At 44.9% G+C, this 26057-nt stretch overlaps 2 protein-coding genes across 2 annotated transcripts; both read left to right on the plus strand.

Annotated features, from left to right (window-relative positions):
- The first annotated feature begins 485 nt into the window (after positions 1-485).
- atp6 (ATP synthase F0 subunit 6) lies at positions 486-1469 on the plus strand. The gene has a single exon. It carries the CDS (start codon positions 486-488, stop codon positions 1467-1469), a length of 984 nt encoding a protein of 327 aa, YP_006666132.1.
- A 13834-nt stretch (positions 1470-15303) lies between these two features.
- On the plus strand, positions 15304-15681 carry rps12 (ribosomal protein S12). Its single transcript has one exon. It carries the CDS (start codon positions 15304-15306, stop codon positions 15679-15681), a length of 378 nt encoding a protein of 125 aa, YP_006666133.1.
- Positions 15682-26057: the final 10376 nt, after the last annotated feature.

Consider the following 26057-nt stretch of genomic DNA (forward strand, 5'->3'; position numbering starts at 1 on the left):
TCCTAAAGAAGTCTTTTTTGATTTCGTTTCCGAGGCGCGGAACGGGCTGGACGCCCATCAGGAGTGGAGCCCTCGGGAAAAGGACTTCCGAGAACTATAATTTTTAAGTGGACTTCAAAAAGGCCTCCGAGAAAGGGGCGCCAACTCACTAGTTTTAGCTCGGATTCTGCGGCTATAATAACATCATAGCCGATCCAATTCAATAGCTTAGGTTCGATCCACTAGCAGACAAAGAATTATGTAAGAAAGAGAGGCGTGATGTATCGCGCAGTCTCCCAGCATCAATTGCAAGTGATATGTGTGTGCCCCCCGTTGTTGAAGTCTCTTGCGGGTATTGTTTGATCTCTGGCTGTGACTCCTTCTTTCTCCCACGCTTTCCGTTGGTCAACAACCAACCACAACTCACTATAATTCTTCACTAATCCTACAGGCTTGACGGAGTTAAGCTGTCTGGAGGGAATTTTTTTGTATCAATCTATATCTATATGTTTAGACGAATCCTTTCGTTTGATGAACCCTATCTTCAATCAAGTTCCAGCGACAATATCGCTTTTCTTGAGTCCCTTTTGAATGATTTGACCATAAGCGGAGTACAAGGTGAAGCCTATACGGAGGCTCTGGAGCTAGCGGGGCTGGTCCCCAGCCCACTTGAGCAATTTGCCATTCTCCCATTGATTCCTATGAATATAGGAAACTTGTATTTCTCATTCACAAATCCTTCTTTGTTTATGCTGCTAACTCTCAGTTTGGTCCTACTTCTGGTTCATTTTGTTACTAAAAACGGAGGAGGAAACTCAGTACCAAATGCTTGGCAATCCTCGGTAGAGCTTATTTATGATTTCGTGCTGAACCTGGTAAACGAACAAATGGGTGGTCTTTCCGGAAATGTTAAACAAAAGTTTTTCCCTCGCATCTCGGTCACTTTTACTTTTTTGTTATTTCGTAATCCCCAGGGTATGATACCTTATAGCTTCACAGTTACAAGTCATTTTCTCATTACTTTGGGTCTCTCATTTTCTATTTTTATTGGCATTACTATAGTGGGATTTCAAAGAAATGGGCTTCATTTTTTAAGCATCTCATTACCCGCAGGAGTCCCACTGCCGTTAGCACCCTTTTTAGTACTCCTTGAGCTAATTCCTCATTGTTTTCGCGCATTAAGCTCAGGAATACGTTTATTTGCTAATATGATGGCCGGTCATAGTTCAGTAAAGATTTTAAGTGGGTTCGCTTGGACTATGCTATGTATGAATGATCTTTTATTTTTTATAGGAGATCCTGGTCCTTTATTTATAGTTCTTGCATTAACCGGTCCGGAATTAGGTGTAGCTATATCACAAGCTCATGTTTCTACGATCTCAATCTGTATTTACTTGAATGATGCTACAAATCTCCATCAAAGCGGTTATTTATTTATAATTGAACAAAAGCGAGGTTCTGAAAGAAAGAAGGTCCATTTTTCCACGTAGTTCGTCGGTCAAACCAACGATTCTCTTCTCAAAGTAATAGAGAGATCTTTTTCTAGTTAGACTTCTATCAATGCAATGAAAGAACCATCCCTTCCTATTTGTTTGTCCTGTCAGATAGAAAAAAATAAATTTTTAGCCCTTCTTTACCACTTTAGGGGGTGGGGGTGAAGGGGGGGTTTACATACAACCGAGGCAAAGTGGTTTATGAATGAAGGGATCGAAGAGATTATGGCGGATCTTCCAAATGGGTCTCTTCTTTTTTTTATCATTCCCTTCGCTATAATTTTTTCTTTAATTAGAGTGGGGCGTATACCTCAATTAAATCTTGAGACGACTCCCACTCTAGTTTTGGATACACTAAGGGATCACATCAGTTTTCAGCTAGAAACTTTATTACAGCTGTTTTATGGCGAAGAGTTTCGATTGCCCGAGGAATTAGGCATCGAAACCATTGGGGAGCATATCTACGGAGGTATTAACGACTTAACAACCTTACAAGAAATCCTCCTGGATCTATTAAATCAGGGGATACAAAGCCCCCATTTTCACCAAGCCATCCATTTGGTTATTCAGCATGGGGTGTAATCCCTATGTTCATTATTATATCCGTAAGCAACTTAGTGCAACATGGCAAATTTCATCGAAAGGAATCAGCAAAGAAAAGAAAAAGTCGATACAGGTCATTTGAAAAGCAAGAAAGTAGCACACTAGTAAAGGCACTCGATTAGCCGGCAAAAGCCCTCTCCTTAATGATGTTCTTAGCTTTTTAAAAAGGAATTTTTAGAGGTTGGATCAATAGCAATAGTAGACACGCCCAGATCCTTTGCGCTTGAACGTGGTGAGGAAGGAAGATGCCCACTCCTGTTTTTGCGGCGTAACGACTGGTGCGAGTCACACATACTACCTACGAGTCTCATTCTCTCGCATTCGTCCTTACCTGTGTTCTATTCTATTGATCCAGTTTAGGCAGCTTTCAGTCTCTATAAACAAAATGGAATATCTTTTCCACAAGGTTTAGAATCCTAAATGCCATCTTTGGCTGTTCTGGCTGTGAACGAATTCCCTATTTCGTAATAGAAAGGGACTTATTCAACATATGGCTATGAATCAATACCCGGATAAGCCCTTACAAGCTGTTAGGTATTAAGGGCAATGCTAGTATGGGACTTCTTATCCCTATTGGAGAGAAAAGAATAGGCAAGCTGCTTGGGGCTCCCTGGGTTTGCTAGATTGGACACAGATATTATACCGTGGGGCACGAAATCCTTATTCCTTATCATTAATAGCCTAAAATGTTATTAGCTTATTCAATTCCCTAGGAATTAGTCATAGCGGGCATATCTCCATCTCCTAGTTATAGTTCGAGGAGAAAGGAAGAAGGAGCAGCTATTGAAAAAAGGAAAATATCATCCCAAGAGTGCGAAAGACGGCTATTCCTCAGGCAAGGAGCGCTTCCTCTAGAGAATCTGGAATATGTCCGAACGGATTTCCCCGATACCGGAGCAGCTAAAGGAAGTGAAACTCTCCGAGGAGGTTTAATCAATAGGAATAGGCAGATAATGCCCAATAGGGTCTTTGGCCGTTTTATCATCTATAGAATAAGCTGTTTTCGAATAAGCTGGAATCGGTTGTTCAAAAAGGGATTGCACTCAGGCTGGATCACTGACTGGATGTCCGAGGGTAAGGTAAGCGTGTGGAATAAAGATAAAAGGCTTTTCGCTTAATGTTATTTGCTGCTGCCGCATAAGATGAATGGGAAGCTAATTAAGCTATTATTCTTTCCTTTCCGCGACATGAAAGCTAAGATGTGAGTCTTGCAGCTATTATCTTTTTTAGTGCAAGTTCCGCTTAAGAATCTTATTGACAAGTCTTCTTCCAGCGGATGAAGTCAGGATAACAGCTATTTGACATGAAGTACAGCATTGCGATAAAGTCTATATAGAATAGAAAGAAAACCTTTGGGGCGAAGAAAGAATGAAGCGACTGAGTCTGCTCCTGATTCTAGCGAAAGTTCCTCGAGGATAGGAAAACTTCCCCGAAGGCAAGGCGGGAAGGTGAGCCTACTAAAGGGAAAGGAGGCGCTGAGGCGACAACCCCATAAAGGAAGGGCACCGCTCAAACTGTCTAAGGCTTAGCGATTAGAGAAGCGAAGCAGGCTTACTGAGAGAAAGATATAAATAGAAAGGCAAAGAGATAGGCAAGCGATAAAGCGCATAGCAGCACATAAAAACAAAGACCTTCACGCGACGACCACGCCCGACGGGAGATGGGTGTGTGTTTGCAAGGTAACAGGCTATGACACCGATCAAGCTTAAGAATTTGTGCTGGAGGGCGGAGGCTGTAGTTCCAACTCCAACGTCTGAAGAAAGATTCGAAGATACAGACGCAGACGCCTAACCAAGAGATTCTGTTTCCCCCGAACTAACGGATTCAATTTATCTAGAATATTAAGCGACGAGGCCAGAGGATTCCGCATCTAAAGACAAAGACACAGAATATGACGGTGGGTTACGGTCAATAGTTTTTAAAAATCTTAAGACTTAATATTAGTAGAAAGAATAAAGCCCCGTGCTTTGTCACAGGGCCGAGAAGGAAGAACAATACGACAGAACAATCCCCTTACCAAAGAAGCGCTAGCGTATAGCGCGCTGCGAGGATTGCGCTTGCTGCAAAGGAAAGGTAACCTATCGTCTCATACTAAGACCTAGCCTAGCCACCGCCTTCTCTTATCTTCCCTTTCGACGTAGCTTTCGAAGCAGGACGAGAAGGGGTAAAAATCGGGAAAAAAACACATAGGATGCTTGAATGCTTTTGTTGAGCCGAATGTGGGATTGATCCATTCTATTCGCTAATTCGGCCATTTAACAAAGAAAGACGGACTATCCTGCTTTCACTGATAGCTATTGCGAATCAAAAGAGAGGAAACCCTTGTTCACTCAGAGTTCTTTCTGAAACAGAATCGAATTACCCTACTCACCTAACCCACCAAGACCGGATAAGCAGCTAACAAGAGGCTAGCAGCCCTTATCAATAGCAGCGGAGTCACGAAAATACCCCTTTTAAAGCGCCGATTCACTAGCAGTCTTCCAATTCGACTGAATAAGTCTTTTTGTGGTTAAGCTGGGGCCAGGGTCAAAAGTTTTTCCATCTCCGGGGATCAGATCAGGCAGAGCCTCTACGCTTTCTTCCTTTGCTAAAGCTACCGGGTCTTCATTTTTTAAAAATGCATTTACCTTTCTCCCCTGGGAGGAGAACCTGAATCTAGCGAGGGTGTCCTCGTAAAGTAATGAAGTTCAGTATCCATATTATAATACCGAGTGCCAGAAGGCAGATGAGCTAATCGTAGCCCTCGTCTCGTAAGGCCAAGAGTTCTGCCATTCCTCTCTGTCAACTCGAAGTCTAAGGCAAGGAACTTTCTATATTAAAGAGGGTATTCCAGGCCAGGCACCTTTCCTCATTTAAAAGCGCAATCACAACTGTCGAAGCGAGTGCTCTACTATCTCCGCTCCGATAAGATGGATGGGCTTCATCCAATAGCAAAAATAGTAAAATAAGATGACATAGAAGGAAAGCTGGAGGGGAGATTCATTTAATCAGTAGTTAAGATAGCCACACCCACGGACATCAGGAAGTTAATCAGTAGCTTTGAGACTGGAGCTAGTGGCATAGATTTACTTTTCATCTTTCGAGCCCAAGCCCCTTCATTCTAATAATAATGAAGCCGGTAGGCCCAATCCGCTTATCATTTCTCAGAACAGCGGCCTACCGCTGACTTACTTTATTTCCATAGGAGATCCGGTTGCTTTCCAATACGAGTGGCAAATGCGTGCACCTCTTTCAGAGCCTCTTTGAAAGCCTTGCTTGGGCCTTCCCTGATGCCCAGAGTCTTATCTCTGATGGTCTCATTGAGGATGTCATTCTCTTGTAGAGTAACAACACCTCTTCTCGCTGCAGGTTGGTCAATACCTGCAGCGAACACAAGGAACTGTTGTCCAGAGATCCCGCCCAAAAGAGTTATGGGTTTACCAAACTCTGTTTGGGTACCAAGTATTGGGACCTGGTAATCTAGACCCTTCTCTGCGACTAGATCATATAATCTCCATAGCTGTCCAAAACGGACTACTACTGGATCCTCTCGAGTTGCTTTCCAGCGACTAGAGACGATAGGCGCATTGAAGAATTCTTCGATCGAGACTGCCGGATCAATAGCCGTCGTCAAGTACCACTTGACGTACTTAAGCCATAGATTAATCTACCCACGCATCACAGTAATCTCAGACAGTACCTGCTGACACTCATCTTCATAGAGGTCAGTAGGCACTGTCTTAAGATCTGTAGGCTTATAAGCCTTCCGCAGGCGATCTATAAGAAAGCCTCGGAGATACGGATTAAGTGGACGACCGCGGCCAAGACGACAAATATCCTAATGGCTGACCTACAGCGAAATTCACTACAGGTCGGCCCTTGGCAAAAGGATATTATACAGGAACACCAGTATTCGGAGGACGCTCAATCTGGTTTGTAACCACATGAGGGTCCGATGGATGAACAGGTGACCTGCAGAACGGTACCTTAAATAACGATAAGGAGAGGATAGAGGTAACAAAACCTTCAACCTCCCTACCGAAAAGGACCGCTAAGACGTCTCCTTGTAGATATAAGGGCCACCTATCGTGGCAGATTTAAAATCATAAGATGAGACATGTTCCGCTCCAACCAAACGGTCCAAGGGTGAGACTTTATTATAAGTCCCATCCATGGGCAAAGTTGATAAAGCTTTCATTAACCAATCATGAAGAGGCTTTAGCAACCGTTGGTTGACGTAGTTGCCAATGGCAAATATCCGACGTTTACCAGCACCTGAATCGGTGGACTGGGCTAGTCTCCCGGGAGAGCCAAAGCTAGGGATTCCTTATGCCCTATTTTCTTCGACCTGGGATTGGAAAAGAGGGTAAGAATCCCTCATTGACCAAAGAGATATATCTCTATTTCCTGGGTCTAGGGCATATCGAATGAAAGGTGACCAGAGAGGGTAACCGAAACCTATAGGATATGCATCTATATCGTTAGATACAAAATGCAGTTCATAGGCAAGGAACCACTCTATTTCACTTTTTATATTGAGAAAGATCCCTTTCTTATCCTTTCGCGCTTGCCCTCTATCAGAAGGTATAGCCTTCCAAGTGGGTTCCCATGTAATCCCTTGACACATAGGGATGGTTAGCGCACTCTTCCAGTACCGCGAGATCAGTTTAGGGACATGACTCATGAAATCGTCAATAACAGATTCCATTTTGTCATAGTCCTTAAATGGTGATGTGATAGACCTTAGAATCGAGTGATCAACCTTCTTTGCAAGGCGGACAACTCGACACAAGGAAAAGTAAGAAAAAGATATCTTTACTAACACATCAGCACGACCATCCCTTTTGAGGATTAATTTCCTGTGAAAGGATGGTATAATCCGCGGTAACCCAGAGCCGGTTAAGGAAACTGGCACAGGTAAGAATCCCTTAGGTTGAGGGACCCCTGCATACGCTTTCTGTAAGCAGACTGCTGCTTGTTTTAGATAAAGAGCAGCAAACAAACAAGGGTCCGGATTTCTTCCTAAGCCTTATCACCTGTTTGGCTACGAGGTGAGCTCCAATACATAGCTCCTTGGTCAGACCATCAGTCACAACTAGTTGGACCTTCTTAAGGATTCCAACTAGCAGTGCAAGATCTTCCAGAATCTTGTACCACTTGATGGTCCTCAAGGACAGAAGTTTTTCAAACAGACAACGAGTAGTAGTCATAAGAATTTTATATTATGGTTCCTACTCCAGGTGCGACCTGGGACAGTTATAGCATACGCCAACGTTTACTATAATCCGTTGGGCTAGCTTCCCCGTCACCGCCCATCCAAGATTATCCTCAAGGATTTCTCTTGGTGACACTACAAGTGTCAGTCTGAATAAACATTCTGCCTTGGGAACACCAAGACTCGCCTAAACGGCACCATGTTTCAGGTGTCGTGGGGGGGTACCTAGGCAACCTAACTAGGACTCCATGTGTCTTAGAGTAAGGTTAATCAAGACATATAAGCAGAGACCCTTCCGAAGAAAGGAAGCTGCATACCGTCGTGATCGCCTTCGGGCGACCTCATGACTGTAAAACAAGTTTGACAATCATTGGCCGCTAGGGTGGTCAAACCCTACACCAACAGGATTTCTCCTGTCGATGCCCCATCTTAATACTAGAAAGAGACTTTCAGCTTTCACTCTTGGGACTGTGACCATTTGCGCTTATTTAGTGTTCGTATTGCTTGGTCTCGGCTGTTACGTTCTTATAGATCAAGTCGGAGATTTTTCTTATAGTCTCTCGCTTGGCTTCTTCTCACGAATTGGATTCGAACCAATATCGACGCTACTTTCCCTTTAGTAGATCGTGAGGGGGGGTTCCACCCTACTGTCCAGGTAGAGTGGAATTAGGCTAGGCGCCCCTCCCGCCTTTCGGTGAGATATTTTGCCTTAGCACCTGAGCAGAGCACGTCAGTCTTTCCAATCTACTCAGTCCAATTGCAAGACACAGATTCTCCCCCACACTCACCAGTAGACTAGCCAAGGAGGAGGGGGAGCCTCCTCGACAACGGGAGGTTGAACCACTTCATTTATGAAATCCGCTGCGCTGGACGAGGCTCCGTCGCACGCAGCTATCTCACAGAATAGCCCCATACCTATCACGAAAAAGAGAACTCTTTTTTTTCCTATAGTAGTTCCACCATAAACAATCCTTCGCAGGACTCGAGAAGTAGACAGCGAGTGAGGGATTCATTCCTTTTGATTCAATCGACCTTCGAAGAAGATTGAGATGGGGGGCTACCATTCTAGATTCGACCATAGACAAAAATTACATCCTACTATACTATAAGGGGCTTAAACTATTAGACATTAAAGGTTGGGGGTTAACTCACATCAAAAAAGAGGAGCGGCGAAGCAGAATTGTTTTGGGTTTTCCCTCGCCGCTACCGTATATCTCCGCGGTAAGATGCGATCCGAAAGGAACCGAATTCGAAACATTGGATATGCCAATGATTCGGGAGGGGGATTGGTTGTGCGTGCTGACCTCCCCCCCTTTGCATTAGTTTCTGTCTTCTGCTTCTGTTGCTGTTGTTTGGGACGGTTACATGAGATCATCCGATCTCAATGTTGCGTGCGAAATGCATTTCATGATCCGCGTTGTACGAAATTTTTCTCCGTCGGGAACAGCTTTTTTCTTCCTATGTCCGAGACCTTGCTTTCCGCTATGCTATATAGGTGTGCTACAATCGCATTGCATGAGAGAGGGCATCGTAAGTAGCATGCGGAGGAGCTAAGATACGCCCCATCTTACTAATAATAATGAAGGGCTGAAGAAACACACTCTTTTTTTGGGTAGACCCTTCCCAGGCAGAACCAATTCCTTAGTGGCTCGCTAGCCGGCCATGGCTATCCTTTAGTTAGTGCTGGACCGCTTCACCGCTTCAAAAAGTATGTCTTCCTGTAGCCGCCATTTACTTGACTAACCAACCTGAGCTATCGTAAGGTAACCATAGGTTGACTGCCGAAGGGTCTCGGTTCTTACCAAGCGAAGCGGTCTTTGGTTGCAGCGTGAAGGGGTCTCAAGCAAGTGCTCATTGGTGAAAAGACCGGCAGCAACGACGGATCTCTCTTATTCTTATTGGCAACAGCAACCGACCCCGAATCAATTAGGGTCCTTTTCTGCTGATTGACACTGATCGTTGCGCCGCTCGGCCGGCGCTTCTCCCCCTATCAGGTAAGGCGGTATCGATCGATTTCTCCGTCCCATTCATGGAGGGTACCCTGAGCCCTTACTCTACCATTATTATAGGGGTATGGGATGAAGGAGTCTCTATTGCGAATCATATAGCAATTTAGCTGTTACTGTACTGAACTTTTAGGTGAGGTGATAAGGGTTACCTTTGAATAGTTAAGATGGGCTGGAAGGACTCGTCCAGAGCAGAAATCGAATATACAGATGGAATGGTTCATCAACATGCCTTGGGAGCATGAGAGCGGGACCCTTTGGCAAACAAAGAATCCTTAATTGTATTGTAGGGCTAACCCACCCCCCCAAAAAAAGGATAGAGTCAAAGGTTCTTCCAATCTTTCGTATTTGGATATGACTAGAAATCTGTAACCTTTATCCCAATGGATGCAACCTAATTCAATTACCCTCCCACTGTAAACTATTCCTACCTAGAGATAGAACCTATGGGAGAAAGAATGGTTAATAGAAGGACTGCAACGGCTACTAGACAAAATTACCCCGAGACTGCTACGACATCGAAAGCAACTTCAACTCGCTCGAAGGCTTGAGGAGATGGTTAGACTTCTACTTAAATGATATGCGCTACGGTAAATTGTACTGTAAATGCCATCGAAGGAAACTGGCCTGGAAAAGAACTGGCTTTGACTTCCAAAGAGGTTGGGGTTAGACTCCTTTAGGGAGAATATATAGAACGTGAACGTTAGCTCGAAGGCAAGTCAAGAAGGAACGGAGAGTTTCAAATTAAAATAAAAACCTGGCATCCGACGATTATTTTATTTTATAGCAGACTTTCTTTTGTGCCAAAGGGAGTTAGAATGCGCTTTGGTTCACAGGTTGGGTGGTCTATCCCTATCTAGGTAGGCTTTTCGGCATTGATTAGGTACGAGCGAGAGTCTGATTAAGATTCTGCTGGAACTGCGCTCTCTATTAAGAGCAGAGAAGACTTCGAACTTCAGAGATAAAAAGAATAGTCTAGTGTGTAGTTCCTTTGTGCCCAGAGGACTTGAAAGAGCTTCGGATTCTAGTGATCCTCAATTCAAAGTCGTCATTCGCTTGACCGAGGGCTCGTTGGTCTTGGTTTATATTCCAGACATGACGAAAGAGGATGTTGTTGATCCACTCGCTTCAACTTAAAGAGAGCGCTTTCTCACCTGCCTCTTTCCCGGCTTCCCTATCTGATGATTAGGATGATGCCTGAACTGGAACTGGTTTCATCCCTACTAGTCACCGATGTTGGTGCCTTTTCATATCCTAATTCGTACTCACAAGCCCATGAAAGGGAAGGGAATCACGTTAGAGATAGCGAGAGCACAGAGACTTTTTGTGCTGGAGTTGGACTAAAAGGAGTAAGGATGGATATTAGGACTCAGAGCATAGCTTAAGGAAGGAAGCTGAGGGAGTTCTGTGGTGAAGGACTACGCGCTGCTAATTTCCATCTTTGCACAAGTGTCTGTTGATGATGGAATTCAGCCCAAAACATCCATGTCAGATCTAGCAAAGCTGAAACCTGTGACGGGAGCACCTTCTTGCTGCTGAGGATCATAATTGGCCGGAGGCGCAGCCTTGTTATAAGCGGGTCTGGGCGGAGCTTCCGCTGGGTTTTGCGGTTGCGATTGGGTAGGAGGTTTTTGAGTGGGTTGGGGCCCCCTGGATGGCTTGCTGATTCCGGGTGCTCCGTTGTCTCAGTGCATTCTGCTGTGCTTGAACCGCATTAATTGGATCCGGAGTGATGGTAACCTCTTGAGTTGGCTGCTGGGTCCTTAGGGTATTCTTCGGCTTGCCTTCTCCCCCATTAGAACTGTTCCTGAGGAAAGTGATAGACCCGTCTTTTATACTCCTCTGCATGCGGGCAGCTCGTTCAAACAGTTGAGGGAATTTTCGGCAATCTCCTAGCACCATCGCTTCCTTGATGGGCCCATGCAGGTTATCGATAACCATCTGTACTGCATCTTCCTCTTATATGTTTCATTTTGCTTTAGCTGCTAAATTCCTCCATCGGTTAACAAAGGTAATGAATTCAAAACCGGGCTGAATTTTTTTATTCACCAAATCACAAAGATTGGGGGATGTTCCACCTGGTGGAACTACTGGCTGGTGAATCTGTCAATCACATCGTCAAAACTACGTAGAGCATCAAGGGGGAGAATAGAGTTCTACTTGAGTGCTTCCCCTTCTAATGACTTATGATAAAGGTGGAAAAATAACCCAGACTGGGAATCAAGGCCTCGGCAATCCCCACAGAAGGACAGCAAGTGATGATATGAAATACCATTGTATTTACTAAACTTCGGTCTCTTGAACCCTTCCGGCAGAGCTACATCTGGATGTCGGCAAAAATCCTTGAATCTCAGTTTCCTCCCGTATTGGTCTGCTCTACTGCAGCTTATATCATTGCCTCAATCTCCATCTTTCCGAGAGGCTTCTCCATGGGGACCACAGAGCGATCATAGTATAACTCTTCAATAGGAGATTCATAAGCGAATCGCTTTCGAGGCCTCTCGGATTGCCCATTCATGAAATAAGGTGCAGGAGTTCTTTGCATCCGTAGAGGAGGCTCATCCATGATTGGGAATTGGAATGTGGGTACTTGAATGGATGCCCCTCCATTGATCTTGGCTTGCTTCATTGCATTCATGAATTCTTTGTTTGATTCTTCGGGCTTCTTCCTCTTCCGCTTTTCCCCATCTTACTAATCATAATGAAGGGGCAGGAAATCGGTCAAAGGTATGCCCAAGTCGGAATTCCGGCAAACACCAAGAAGTATCCATTCTTAACACAAAAAAACCATCGGCTTTTAGAGAATCTTTCCTCTTCAATTATGCACGATTTACTGGGGTTGTCTTCCTTTTTTGGGAGTTAAAAAATGAGTTGGGTAAGCTTCCTAAGGGTATGGCTTCTCCGGAGCGACTAAGGACACACCCAATCAAACGATCGGTAAAACGGGTCTCCTTTGGTACAATCTCCTCGGCCGAGTATATCCCGTACGGTTGTTTTCAAAAAGTAGTGCAATCGCATTCTATGAACGAATTCCTTCATAGCCTTCATAGATAGAGTAGAGAGAAATGGGAGAAAGCGGATTAGCCACGTTCTAACTCTTCGCCATCTGACTATCATAAGAGTCATTTCATCCCAGAGTCTCTGGCTGAGGGATATCTAGTTTAAGTGCCAGTTGCCATTGATCTTCTTGGAGAAAAAATGGCATCTATTTCCCTGCCAGTTTCCTTTGCTGTCGATGCAGGCGAGTTGGGCCTATTCTCGTCTCGAATAAGAGAGTACCTGGAGTACTAACATATAATCTTTCCTGTTTTATAACATATTTTTTTCCTGTAGATATACAATACTCCTTTTCCTTTCCAGTACTATTATAAGCCCCTATAACCAGGGAGTTTAACTAGAACCTAGATAGAATCTCCGGAATCAGAAGCTGCTATCTCTCGCTATGCTTTTATGAGTGGATTTGAGAGTGCGGCATAGCTGGAAACTCCTGAATTTTAGGAAGGTTCTAACCTTAATGAAAGGGTAAGTTTGAAGAGAGATTAGGAGAAGTTCCCGAGTGTGAGTATCCAACCCCCTTTTGAAAGGATCTTTCTGCTTTTTAGTTTCCTAATATGTGTGTACATATTGATTGTATCAGTACTACCAGCGAGCTAAGAGCTAACCCCTTTCTTTTCCTATGACGTTTTAATACTCACCCCTGAAAGTGAAATAGAGATAGAGAGAATCTATTAAGTTGGAAGGCGGAAAGAAGCACTGGCTAAGACTTTCATGGAGATGGGGCATACAGGGCAAGTGTACTAGCATATGAGTTTCCAGCTTTTGAATTAAGGTTTGTCAAACCCTAAGCTGCTACTTAGAAAGGGGGCGTAGCGGGTAAGGCAAAAGAAAAGGTGTCCGCCTAGACTACTGCCACTTTAGGATAAGGTTTTTTCTTCGAGCAGCTCTCGGGCATTGATTGAGGAAGTAGCCCAACCTTTTTTCATCTACGCAAAGAGGAATTACTTCTTATTCGACCGGAAATGGTGCATCTAGATCGATTCCTAAGGCTGGTAATGCCGAATCAATCAAGGATAAGGCAATACAGTCAGAAAGGAAAGCTATTCATCTTTTGTCTTTGAAGAGAAAGACAGATTGGATTGTACGAACATCTGTGCCAAGCTTAGGTAAGCCGTCTAGAAAAGAGACAAAGAAAGACCTCTCAAAAGCCGGTGCTTAGGCAGACGTCCCCAGGTAAGAGCAGCCTTTCTCTTATATAGGAAAGCACTACTGCCACTTTCTTATGTGAATACCGGGTTCTTTCACTCCTCAATCTCACTCTTTAGTGAAAGTCTCTATTTCACTTTCAAAAAGCAGTCTACACAAAATTCCCTCTTCGATGCTAAGAATAGGGTGTTGTCTCTTTCTAGTAAATAGAATCATTCCTATCATATCATGACTGTAAAGCAATGGAATGAGCGATCTCAGATGTCATTCTTGCATCATGATGCCGAGAACCGTCTGCTCTCTCTCTCTTTTCCGCAAACTTAGTAGATGGAAAGAAGAAAGAGTAAGCAGAGATGGTACCACTAGGAGACAAGATCAAATAAAGGAACTTCACTCAAAGCTGGGGCAGTAATGAAGGGTAAATAGCGTAATGTAATAAGGGCGTCGTTAGCAGGCTAGACAGATATTGAATGAAGAAAGAGAGGAAGTTAAGGTAGGTCGGATCCTAGTGTAGTTTTCCATTTTTTTTTCCGTTATGCCGCTCTGCGAGCAGAGCTAGTTAAGGTACAAACTACTCTCATGAAAAGACGTCTTACTCGTGTTCCTAGAGTACGCCAATTTCTCTATTCGTTACTAATCATTCTCTCATTACTCTCCATATTCTATTCCACTATTTTACTACTTGGCGTAGACCCGACTTTCCTATTAGGGAAGATAAAGGGAATGCTACTGAGAAGATCCTTCTACTTCCTCTTTAGTCGACTCGGGTGGTCTACTGGAAGTCGCATAATTTTCGGTTTTTATTCTTTCTTTGATTTACAAATGAATATGGAGGCTTCAGGATCCTCCGGCGGATCAGGAGGTGGAAGTACCGTGGGGGGTAGCAGTAGGGGTTCTGGTTGGACTTCTTTCGATATAGACGTCTTTTTGGATTCCTTTACTAATGAGGAAGGCGAAGAAGTAGCCCAGCCGCACCCCCAAAACGCCCCTGCTAATCCGGTCGCTTCCCGGGGGGAGGAAGCAGGTCCGTCTAATTTTTTCCCCCCAGAAGAAAAATTCCCCTATCACCCAGATGAAGTGATAGGAGGAGATTCAGTTAGCTCGATTGAGCGGCGCCTTTTGGCGAAAGTGAATTCTCCCGAAGCCCAGGACATCTACTTGGCCAATATTGAGGCCAAAGATCTTTTCGAGATCAAGGTTCAAATTGTACAATATATGGCAGGCCTTGATCCGGAAGGCGATTGGCTGGGGCGCGGGGCTCGGGCCCTCGACAATCCGCGTACCGCCACGGGAGAACCCTCCTTAGAACGACTCTATGACCTTCTGGAGGACCTAAACCGTTTCGGAGTCCAATCAGAGACCTTCTCTTCTTTAAAAAAGAAAGTCCTAAGCAAAAGAGAGGAGGTTCGAGACGACAACAGCATGTCGTAGAAGGAGCGGAGCTTAGAGCCTTTACTTTATATTAGTAAAGCGCGCTCACTCTAACGGTGTTCCTTTTCCATTTGCTTCCAATAGTTCAACCTATCCAGAAAAATTGTCGGCCTATGAATGTGGTTTCGATCCTTTCGGTGATGCCAGAAGTCGTTTCGATATACGATTTTATCTTGTTTCAATTTTATTTATTATCCTTGATCCGGAAGTAACCTTTTCCTTTCCTTGGGCAGTACCTCTCAACAAGATTGATCCGTTTGGATCTTGGTCCATGATGGCCTTTTTATTGATTTTGACGATCGGATCTCTCTATGAATGGAAAAGGGGTGCTTCGGATCGGGAGTAATCACTAGTGATAGGGCAAAAATCGGGGGAAAGGACAAAGGAAAGAGCGATGCCCACATTAAATCAATTGATTCGTCATGGTAGAGAAGAAAAACGGCGCACGGACCGTACTCGAGCTTCGGATCAATGTCCCCAGAAGCAAGGAGTATGCCCGCGTGTTTCAACGAGAACACCGAAAAAACCTAATTCAGCTCCACGTAAGATAGCCAAAGTACGTTTGAGCAATCGACATGATATATTTGCTCACATTCCAGGCGAAGGTCATAATTTGCAGGAACATTCTATGGTGTTAATAAGAGGAGGTAGAGTGAAAGATTTGCCAGGTGTGAAATTCCATTGTATTCGAGGAGTCAAGGATTTGCTGGGAATTCCGGATCGAAGAAGAGGCAGATCAAAATATGGTGCGGAAAAACCCAAATCGAGATGAATGGAAGATGCCTCTGGAACTAACTTGTTTTTCTAGATCAGTCGAGGTATTCATTGAAAAGTCTCAATGCTATCTTCGACAGTCTTGAGAGCGAGGGCCGCAATAGCGACGATCGAAAAGAATTAAATTTCCAAGTGAGATGTCCAAGAGAAAAGGAACGAGGGGAAGAATCGACGAGGACATAAAATCGTGAATGAAAAAGCGTGACGAGAATGATCAACTCGAGATGTTAGAAGGTGCAAAATCAATAGGTGCCGGAGCTGCTACAATTGCTTCAGCGGGAGCTGCTATCGGTATTGGAAACGTGTTCAGTTCTTATTCTTTGGGCTTGGGGGCCAGGCCGAAATTTGCCGATATTCAGAATGGATATCAAGCAGCGGCCTTCCTTTTTTCGGACCCACAGTTTCTGGTATTCTTCTTCTTTACCCTGGCCCTTTTGCTGTTATATTTTTGGGGTACCGTCCAGCAGCGGGAAGCCGCGCGGGAGTCGATACTGTCGAAAAACACGGAGCTAGGCGCAGCTCATAAATTCAGCTATGGGTGGGCGGGGGTATCGCTCGAGCCCGTCTTTGGATCTTGTACCTGCAACGAAACTCCTATAAAAAAAAGGGGGGAAGGTCGCACAGAATCAGAATAGGTCCAGCTCTATAGGATAGGGGACAAATCAATAGGAAATGCTATGTAACCGAACTCTCTGATAACAATAGCCCTCCAAATTTTAGATCGGATTGATCAAATGAGAAATGGCTGAGAGCTAGGTGTAGCCTGATCTCTCTACGGTTGGTTTGCTTGAACTTGTCAAGCCGTATCGTATAAAGGCGAGCAGTCCTTATAGCAGTAGCAAACGGCCTACTTATAGCCCTTAAAGCATCGAAGAGATTATGGCATCAGGCTTGAGAAAACTGTTCCTAAAACACCTCAACATAATGGAGTTGCTGAGAGAATGAACCGCACTATTGGTGAAATAATTCGGTGTATACTCTCTCATGTTAAACTGCCTAAATCCTTTTTGGGTGAAGCAGTGAGAACAGCAGTGGATTTGATCAACCTTTCTCCTCTTCAGTTCCTCTTAAAGGTGATGTGCCATAAAGGGAGTTTGAGGTTTCTTTATATAGGATTCGCCGCCTTTGAGGTTGTTACAGAATCGATTGTTCAAGAAGGAGCTCTTACTGTTTTCGCCTTTTTCGCTGCTCTAGATGCTATCGAATCGGATTGATGCAGAGAGGAGTAGGTGCATTGATGCCGCAAATCCAATGTTAGTAAGAACTGGTACGAATGGCATTGATGCATCGAATGCCCTCTTTGACGGGGTTGTGCAAGAAGCCGATTATTCGACCATCTTTTCCAATAGTGCCATTTAATTGATGCTATCGAAGAAGAAGGAAGGCAATGAAAAAGGGTCTTTGACTCGCGGGTCAGACTATTTCAAACTATGCTAGCCCGCTCGGGCCTCCCCTGTCACGTATGGGGATCCCCTTCGCTGCGCATTGCTTCACTTCTTTCATTTAGCTACTCTTCATTCTTTTACCCTAAAAGGTCGGTCAACCGCTACATTTCTTGAACGGTCGCTGCCTACATTACTCTGTCTCTCTCTTTTCAAGGAAGTGAGTCTCAGACCTTATGTAGTTCTCGGTCCTTTTGATACAGTTCCTGGCAGGTGCTTTTGTGGCTCTTCACTCCTGACCTGAAGTACTTTCTGTATTTAGTAATTCCTTTCTTTCTGGAAAGCTGGCCGAAGACCCTTTTCTTGTAGGAGCAGCATGGATGACTGGAAAGCGGTAAGGTAAGGCAGACCTTTGCCACCTGAGAGCCCATGATTAGATTCTTTTTTAAAGTAGGATTCCCGATTCAACTCCGAAAGAGATGCGACTTCCCATCCTGGGTTTTACCCGTTCGCTGAGCACAACAGAATACAGAGGAATGCATTTCAATCATTGAAAATTGGAATTTAAGATAGCCTTGCTGCTGCCGGAGGCATTTTACTAAAACGAAAAAAGAAAGTCCCACACCTATGAGTGCGCAAAGAGCAACTTCGAGAGCAGCTGAGTCAATAGCTGCAGATTCTGATTCAATTGCGACAAGAGCACATTCAATAGCAAACGCTCTTGAAGGCACAGATCTGTGGACATTGGGACTCCTTTCTGTACGAGTAGTTACTACCTAGAAAGATCCCTCACTGCACACTTTCTATCTATCTGTCTCCATGGAACGAGTATTCACTTCCGCTTACAGCGCCTTCATTCACTCGTCTTGCTACTTCGGAACTGGTTCAGCGGACACGTGGAGTCGAACGTCTCTCTCCAATCCGGACTATGACTCTTATACGTGATGAATCATCTCCACTCCTACCATCTGTATATGATCGTACATACGATAATAAAAAATGATTTTGCATGTTTGAAAAAGGTAAATGGTCAAGAGAAGAGAGAAACTTTAGGAAGAGAAAGATCTGTTCGCTACTACGCCCGGTTCACTTTCATAAAAAGTTTAAAAGCAATAGCAAGGCCCGAGTTTCATTGCCATTACCTGTCCTTGCTACGAGGGGGATTGCCCCCTTCGAGAGACAATTGATAGATGAATCCTACTTGTGGAGACATCCCCATACCCGTGGGAAGAATGGAACATCTCCCGGCGAGGGGGGAACAAGAGAGAACTGCCTGCCTGGCTTGGAAGCCTTCTTATTCTGAGACTCGAACCTCAAACACCTTTGGATGGACGGTCCTTTATACTCTGTTGGCTCCCGCATATAATGAATCTCTTACCAAGTTGGCATCCTCAGGACCAACAAAGAGGAGTTTGTCGAACAAGAGCCACTTCACTGACAGGGATCTTTTATGAACATCACCGGGCACTACCAGTCAAATCAAAAACTTGAAGTTGGTTATTCTCTCTCTATGAAAAGGTAGAGGAGGAATGCTTACTAATAGTAGTAGTCAGACTATCACAATAGGAGGAACTCTAACAAGAGTCACACCTGACTTGCCGGTATTTTACAAAATAAAACTGTAGGAGGAAGGAGAGACCTAGAAGTAAGAGTCATAATATTAGTAGGGAGAAAGAGAAAACCCTCCTGTCTTTCAGCCGCAATCACAACTGCGGTACATTGGAATAGATGATGATGACGCGCAATCACGGCCGAACTGTCAAGCAGGAGCGGTGACAAAGAAGTCGGGGTTTGAACACAAACAGAAATCAATAAGAACCTACGGATATGAGGTGAAACCCTATTCATGAAATTTTTCCCGGTTGGACCAAAAATCAGACAATAGCAAGAGCAACCGAGAACGAGAAGGCACTCATGAGGAACCTCATGAATGAAGAAAAGGTCGCATATGAGCTGTTCACCCCAACCTATTTTGATTCAATCAACAACCGATTCTCTTTCTCTGACGGATGTCCGTTATGAAGACAACTGCTCCTAATGGAACACTTACCGAAGAAGAATGCTGCCTTTAGTGAACTAAGACTTATCTTCCCTATATAGAATCTGCCTTACCTTATGACTTGAATGGTCATAGCGGTGACGCTCTTCCTTCTTGTTGTACCAATAGCTATCAAAAGACAGTCACTGTCTTTCTATACGCATAGCTCATTATAAGAAATGATGATGTCGCAGATGCGCTGACGCAGCAACTAAGCTATTGACCAAATTATTTACCCTAGGTTAAATTCACTTTCTTGCTTTCTCTCTGCCTTCATAAAGGAAGTTTCCTAGATGACTGAATCATGCCTTTCTCCTTGGATCCCAAAGCTGAATGCCTTTTGATGATCCTTCTCTAGGTAAAGGGTGGAAAGTAGAGAGAATCGTGGTGAAGAATTCGTTTTTTATCCCATATTAGACAGCACAAGCCCTTAGAATAAGGTCTCGATGCAAAAGAAGTGGTGGGAAAGGAAGTCCCATCTGAACTACCTTCTTCCTAGGATTATTCTCAATCAAGGAAGTTTAAGTTCTGTTCTCTAAGTCAAGGAGCTATACGCTTTTTCCTTCATCTCTTTCATGATATAAGGTAAGATAGTAGTTCAGGCTTTTCACACTCAAGTCTTTATCCTATCTCCGGGGACCTCCCTTTAGGACAGCACCCTTTACAGACATGGTTCTAGGTGCTAGCTAGGCTTCCTTACCTAAGCCCTGACTCGGAAATTCAGTGGAAGACGCTAAGCCTATGTTCATTGGCCTTTTTTCGATGTCAATGCTCTGACAGTGATTCTCTAATCTCTAAAGAGAAGGGTCGAAAGAAGAAAGTCTAGACTTTTCTCTGATTCATAGTGGGAGCTGTTTGGCTATTAGTCACTTTTCTCGCTCCTCAAGAAAGACGGCTGGGAACGGCCTCTCGCGATGTGGCATTCCGTCTGCTCTTTCTTTGCATTCCTTTTGCTATCAGCGGGGAATCAAGGGCTTTCAGAGAGCTTTCCTTCTTCCTTATACCCTTCTTGCCCTAAGAAAGACGGCTAGAAACTTCCTATTAGGAATGGCTTCCTTTCAGGTTGTGTTGTTACAGACCGACCGCTGGAACTGATCTTTCTTATGTCATATTGCCGGGTCGGCTACCTCATCTCTCTTATCACGGAATCTTCTTATACGTTGATACACGAGTTGGACAAAGAGAGGCAGGAACGAGATCTTGTGAATCCTTCTTCCTATTGTTATTGCTTTGGTCCGGAGATGGCTTGTGACTTGTATAGAGAGGGTACGCTGCTACGATGTGGCAAGATGAAACTGACCATGCTCAACTTCGATCTAGTAGGGGCAGTCCCTGTGTTCGTTCAATGCTTTGCCGGTCAAAGATGTAAGATTTATCTAGTAGTACAGCGGACTTCACACTAAGACTTAATAATGCCCGAGAACATAGTAATAGAATAGGAAATTGCCCCTTCTCAGACTAGTTAAAACTAAGAGGACGCAAAGCAAGAAGCAAGTGGAAAAACGGCTTGTTACAGTGAATCAGAAAAGGAAGAATGCGCAGTTAGAAGGACAACTAATTGAGTCTTGCTTGGGTCTCCCACGTATGGGTGGCAGGTATCAGTCACTAGGCACATAGGTAAAGGTTGAAAACCGTTAGCAAGGCTACGAACCTTCTCGAAGGCTTACAGAAGAGTGCTTGCTTCCCAGATCAATAGTATAAAGAGAACCACGCACAGAAGGAGCCGCTAGAGAATAGGGTGTGGGGGAATGCGCTCTTTGAAAGAATAGGCTCTGGGACTGTTGATTTTCCTTCCCTTTCTTTGTTTGATGCGGAAGAGGGGAAGTGCTACCTTCTCGTTCTAAGCACCTTTAGAGGCAAATGGACGCAATTAGTGCTACTTCCCCATCAGGCTTAACGGTTAACGCTTCGATGGTTGGTGGCTTTCTGGGCTTTGACCAATGCTTGTCTGTCTGGTCTGTGATTAAACCAATATCTCTCCGGTCTCTCGACTGTCCGGTTCTTAGTAGTGGGTCAATCAATGTCTGTCCTTTCAGGTTCGACTGTCCTGTCTGTAACCGGAATTTCTTTTAAGAATACGTGCGTATTTGATTAGAATTTCTCTTAGATTCCACCCTGAGGTGAGTGATTCTTTCTTTTCGACTAGACTAGAGGAGTGCTCTTTCTTTAATTCATCGGGACCCCTGCGACATAAACTATGAATCTTAGCTGCTTTCTTCTCACAGGTGCGGTAGCAATACCAAAGAAATAGGGAAGTAGGGGCGGGGAAGTACCCTATTTGGGGAGCGAATGACTAAGAATTTGAATTGCGTCGGGCTTTGAAGCAGCTCCTTGGTCTCGTCGCCCTTGAATTCATCTATTTGCTTATAGATCTTGTTTGTGCTCCACGAAGGGATGGACCAAGCCAATATTCCTACTTTCCTTTCTTTCTTGGGATTGGGATCTTTGTAGAAAGGCAGGCTGTCACGATTGAATGATAGAGTAGAGTGGGTCGCTTACTTAGTGTACCCGCAGCGGGCCGTGGCCAATCTCTCCTTTTGGGCAAGCACTCAGATAGTTATCCGATCATCCAAGTATGGGAATAGGACCCCAAGCCCTTCTAAATAAATTCCAACCTTTCGCCCGGTCGCTAACCTATCTTTTTGAGTCCCTTTGTTCGCCCTTCTTTCCTGCCAGTAGTGTAGGCGGAGGACTTTATTGACGCTATTTCGTCAAATGAGAAGTTTGTTTGCAGGCAAGGACAAAAAGACGTTCTTTCCTACTTACTATTACTATAGGTAGCTGCGTCTCCTAGAAGATCTTATTCCGCAACTCGGGTCGATATGTTTGGGAGTCATGGTCACATCATGAATTTTTCTACCTGTCGCGCTCGCGTCATTCGCTGGCCAGTCGGGAGGATAGTACATTCCAACTCACATGCTTCCCAAACCGGGGCAACAGCGCGACTGCTAAATCGACTGGATCTGGATCATCCGGAACTATATCTAAATCTCTGACTATGGCGACTAGGACTCTCTTTGGATCACGATTTTAAAATGCGCTCTTCCGGGCCGGGTCGAGCCTTTCAATAGTGCATCGTATGTAGTAGTAGCCCTTCCCGGATCGAGAAGCTTGAGCAAGAAATTCCCCCATACAGATAGAGGCGCCTATAGCCTTGCCTCTGGCTTTGCCCCCTTATCTACTACGGGTGAATCTCTTCGATCCGGAATTTCACTATCCCGGCTTTGCTGCTGCTAGCTCCGCCACTGGGCCGACTTAAATGCAATAGGTCCCTCTCTATCCGGGTCTTCACCCTCCACCGAAACCCCACCAGATTGTAAGGCGTTTCCACTACATAAGAAATTACGTGAATGAAGACCTTATTGACCGATCGACTGAAAGAAGAGGAATTGAAATAGGTTCGACCAGCGAGAAAAGAAAGAAGAGTACTATGTCAGCTGAACAAAAACGGATTCGATCTATTTTCTATACTATACGAAATTTTTTCTTGTTCAGCAACAGAATCAGTAAGACAATCGGTCTTCCCTCTCCTGTCTTTGAGGAATTCCACGTGCAAGAGGGTCTACTCTCATTGTTGAGGTACCCCCGTTCACTCCGAGGCCATTCAACGGCCATTCCACGAGGTAAGCCCGCTAACCCCGAAAGTCATTGTCTCCTGGTTCGTTCTTCCTGTGGATTCTCTACCAATCTAAGTAAATAAGGGTTCTCGAACCCCGTCTCTCCCGCCATTGAGGTAAGCGCGGCTATCCCGATCTGGCTTTTCGGGCTAACCATTTAAAGATGAAAGATTTCCCTCGGGTAATTAATGGCAGGACAATGCCCTGTGCTTTCCTGTATGTGAGGAATTCCCCCCGGGGGAGTTTTTCTGCTTATGGAAATTAGAGGGATACCTTCAGTGCACGAACTGCCTTTTATTTATTTTTGGCACCTAATCTTCCATATTTGTATTTAATTAGTACAAGGATTGCTCTCTTCCTTCGGGAACTTTCCAAGAAGCAAGAAGGGACCTCTCAAGAGAAGGAGTAGCCGCACATTTCCTTCAACAAATAGAAGTGCTTTTTGGCCCCTTTTTAAGAGGCCTTATTAGTCTATGTCGAATAAGAGCTCTCCCTCCGAAGCGAGGTAAATAGGACTAGCCAGAGTAGGAGCTCCAAAACGGATTGTGTACAACGTCTACTCCTGTCCTTCCTGACTTGAAGTTGTTCGATCGCTCAACGTCGCTTCCCCGTGGGAGTCAGAGTACGTTCTAACGCCCTACGAAGACAGGATCGAGAATGAATAAGAATTGCTAAGAAGGTCCTAAACCTAGTGACGATTCAAACGAATTTGATTAAGGTCTCGCCCGTCGAGGGCTATGGAGTCACTTTCACTTTTGTTAGGGCTATTCCTTTGAAACCAAGAGCCACCCAATCGATGAAGACTCAAACCCGACTCGCCCTGGGCACAGGGACGCGAGAACCTGACGGAACGGAACCATAAAGCTAGGCTTCAAAAGGAACGATAGAAAGTTCTGACAAAGCCATGAATCGGAAATCTTCCTATAATAGAAATAGGTCGAATCCCTGTAACCGAAGTCTCCCCCTCTCTATTCCTATCCGAGCCGACCATAGCCTAATCCCATAACCCTTCAAGAACCCGATAGCAAGCATGTGTTGGCGAGTCAACCTATTTTGAGTCTTATGAATGAGATCCGAGCTACCCAAAGCAATCGAAAGGCTTTCCATCTTTTTGCAGGCTAACGGGCGTTTCGTCGTTCCTGAACCGGCAAGGGAAGCTACTGGCAACCCATCTCCTTCCCATTGACTTGTTAAGACTGACTAAAGGAAGGCGATCCGCATCTCCGAATTCATCTGTGGGCGAGCGAACAGAAACAAATGAAGCATCTAATGCACCCGCATTTTCCCTCCCATCTTGTGATTATGCCATTCCATCCCCGGGGGAACAAGCAGGCGAAACTAGGGTTCCGCATCTATTTATACTTCCGTCTCTCCTTGTCCAGTTCCCCTCCGCTGGGCTCGTTAAAATACGGTTGTTCGTGTCTTCCAAACGCTACCTCGTAGCAACGGTCCGATGCCTCTCAATCAGTTGATTATGCAATTCCATCCTTTCCAAAAGTCTTTTTTTCCCTACGGGCCCAGTCCATCTCTTTCCTCTGCTCCGGATCTATCTCCTGGGGAACCTTCCACCCTGTCGTTTTTTTATCCGCATCGCTAGCTTCTTTTTGGTTAGCGGAGGGACGGCTATTCAAGGATTCGAAGCTTTATCCGGTTCTACCCGCAGGCTGATTCCGTTGAGTCAACATCCTCGGTACCCTTGAGTGAATGACCTAACCAACGGGTAGATGGATAGGAGGGTTGGTCCACGACCCCTCGCTGCATTCCGGAATCCGTTACTGGATAGCCCCCCCGAGACCTCTCGCCTCAGCATCCCATCCCTCCCGAGGCCCACACGCACGGGCCCCCGGAACCTTATAAAATTATAGTCTTCCATCCACCCCGGGCAATGACTGTTCCCATGATGCACATTTCTTAAAGAGGAAAGGAAGATCACTCAATGAAAGGAAAGATCCATCCGACACCAGAGAGGGTGCACAGAGGAGAGGTTAATGGTTGAAGGCTGGGCCAATAAAGAAATGAAAAGGTGGGCAAGGAAGGCTCAACTAGCTAGATGGGCCGCCGCTCATGAGTAGTGATCCGATGTTTGATCTTGTCAATGGGTTGATGGCAAACTTCTCTTTTATCCCACTCGGAAGAAGGTGGATGTTGACTGCTTTATCTTAGGGGTTATCCACCCTTCTTATTCTCACCCTACCCGTAGTGAATTTTGGTTGGTATGAGCATGAAAACTCCGATTCAAGGTTGTCCTTACCATACCTAGCTGAGGGAAAGATAGAGGGATGGAGACCCATCAATGAAACAAGTAAGGCTAGTCGATTTCCAAGATTTTAGTAGCTCTGGTAAGGTTCCCGGGATTGGAGTGGCTCGGGTCGGGGCTGGACGGAGGATATCCAGATTATGATCCCTATGGGGCTTGTATCGAATCTATATCTCCGACTGACTTCAGCGTCTGAGGATGGCGCTAGTATTCGCTAAGGAAGTCTGATGGTGCTATCTAATCGTCTCTAGTTTATGGACCTATCATGCGGATTGGTCTTTACACTTGCAATGGTATCAAGATAAGGTGATTCGTATGCCACCATGATTTCCTTTAAAAGTTTAGTATCGGATTCTAACCTAGCATTCGTCCCCGTTGCGTATGTTGAGCTAGTAACCCGAGCTAGGACGGCGTAGTTGAAAGAGATTTATTGGTACTACGGGTGAATCTAATATGGGTGACAGGTTGAACCATTGGTGGCAGGGGTGTGATGAAAGCTGTAGGAGAATGTGATGTCTGCCAGTAAACCCATTATGAAGCAATTTCCCCACCACAACCACTGTCTATACCTGGGTGGACATCTCAATGGACTTCATAGAGGGGTGAAGCGCCTCTTCTTGGCAGTCGAGTATGCAAACCCCCTTTCCTCACGGAAAGCCTTACTCTAAGATCGACCGGGTAAACTTAGTCTTTCTATTCTTATTCAGAACCCACCCCAGATTAATCAACAAATGGGCATCGAAGGTAGGGACTCACTCGACCTTTGGGGAGAAGGGAGGTTACTTGCTCATTAGGGGGAGGGGGGAAACTTCTGCTCCAACGGCTGCTTCTGTTGGTTAGAAAGACTTCCTTTAGTCTATTCTTCTTTCTTCCGGTGATGGTACCTTCCCGAAAGCGGGGTTCTGAAAGAAAGGCATTGTGTTGTAATGCAAGCTCTGCAAAGGCGCCGAAGGTGAAGAAGCTGTACGACGATAATGACTTGAAATACACAATCTTGGATGTTATCAACAGACGGACAAATGGAAAAAGAGCTGGTTTATGCGTGGAACGGGTCTTAAGTTCTTTCGGCTTCACTGACAG

This window comes from the organism of the source record quoted next, mitochondrion, assembly GCF_042453785.1.
Source record: "Malus x domestica mitochondrion, complete genome".
NCBI classification, from domain to species: Eukaryota; Viridiplantae; Streptophyta; class Magnoliopsida; order Rosales; family Rosaceae; genus Malus; species Malus domestica.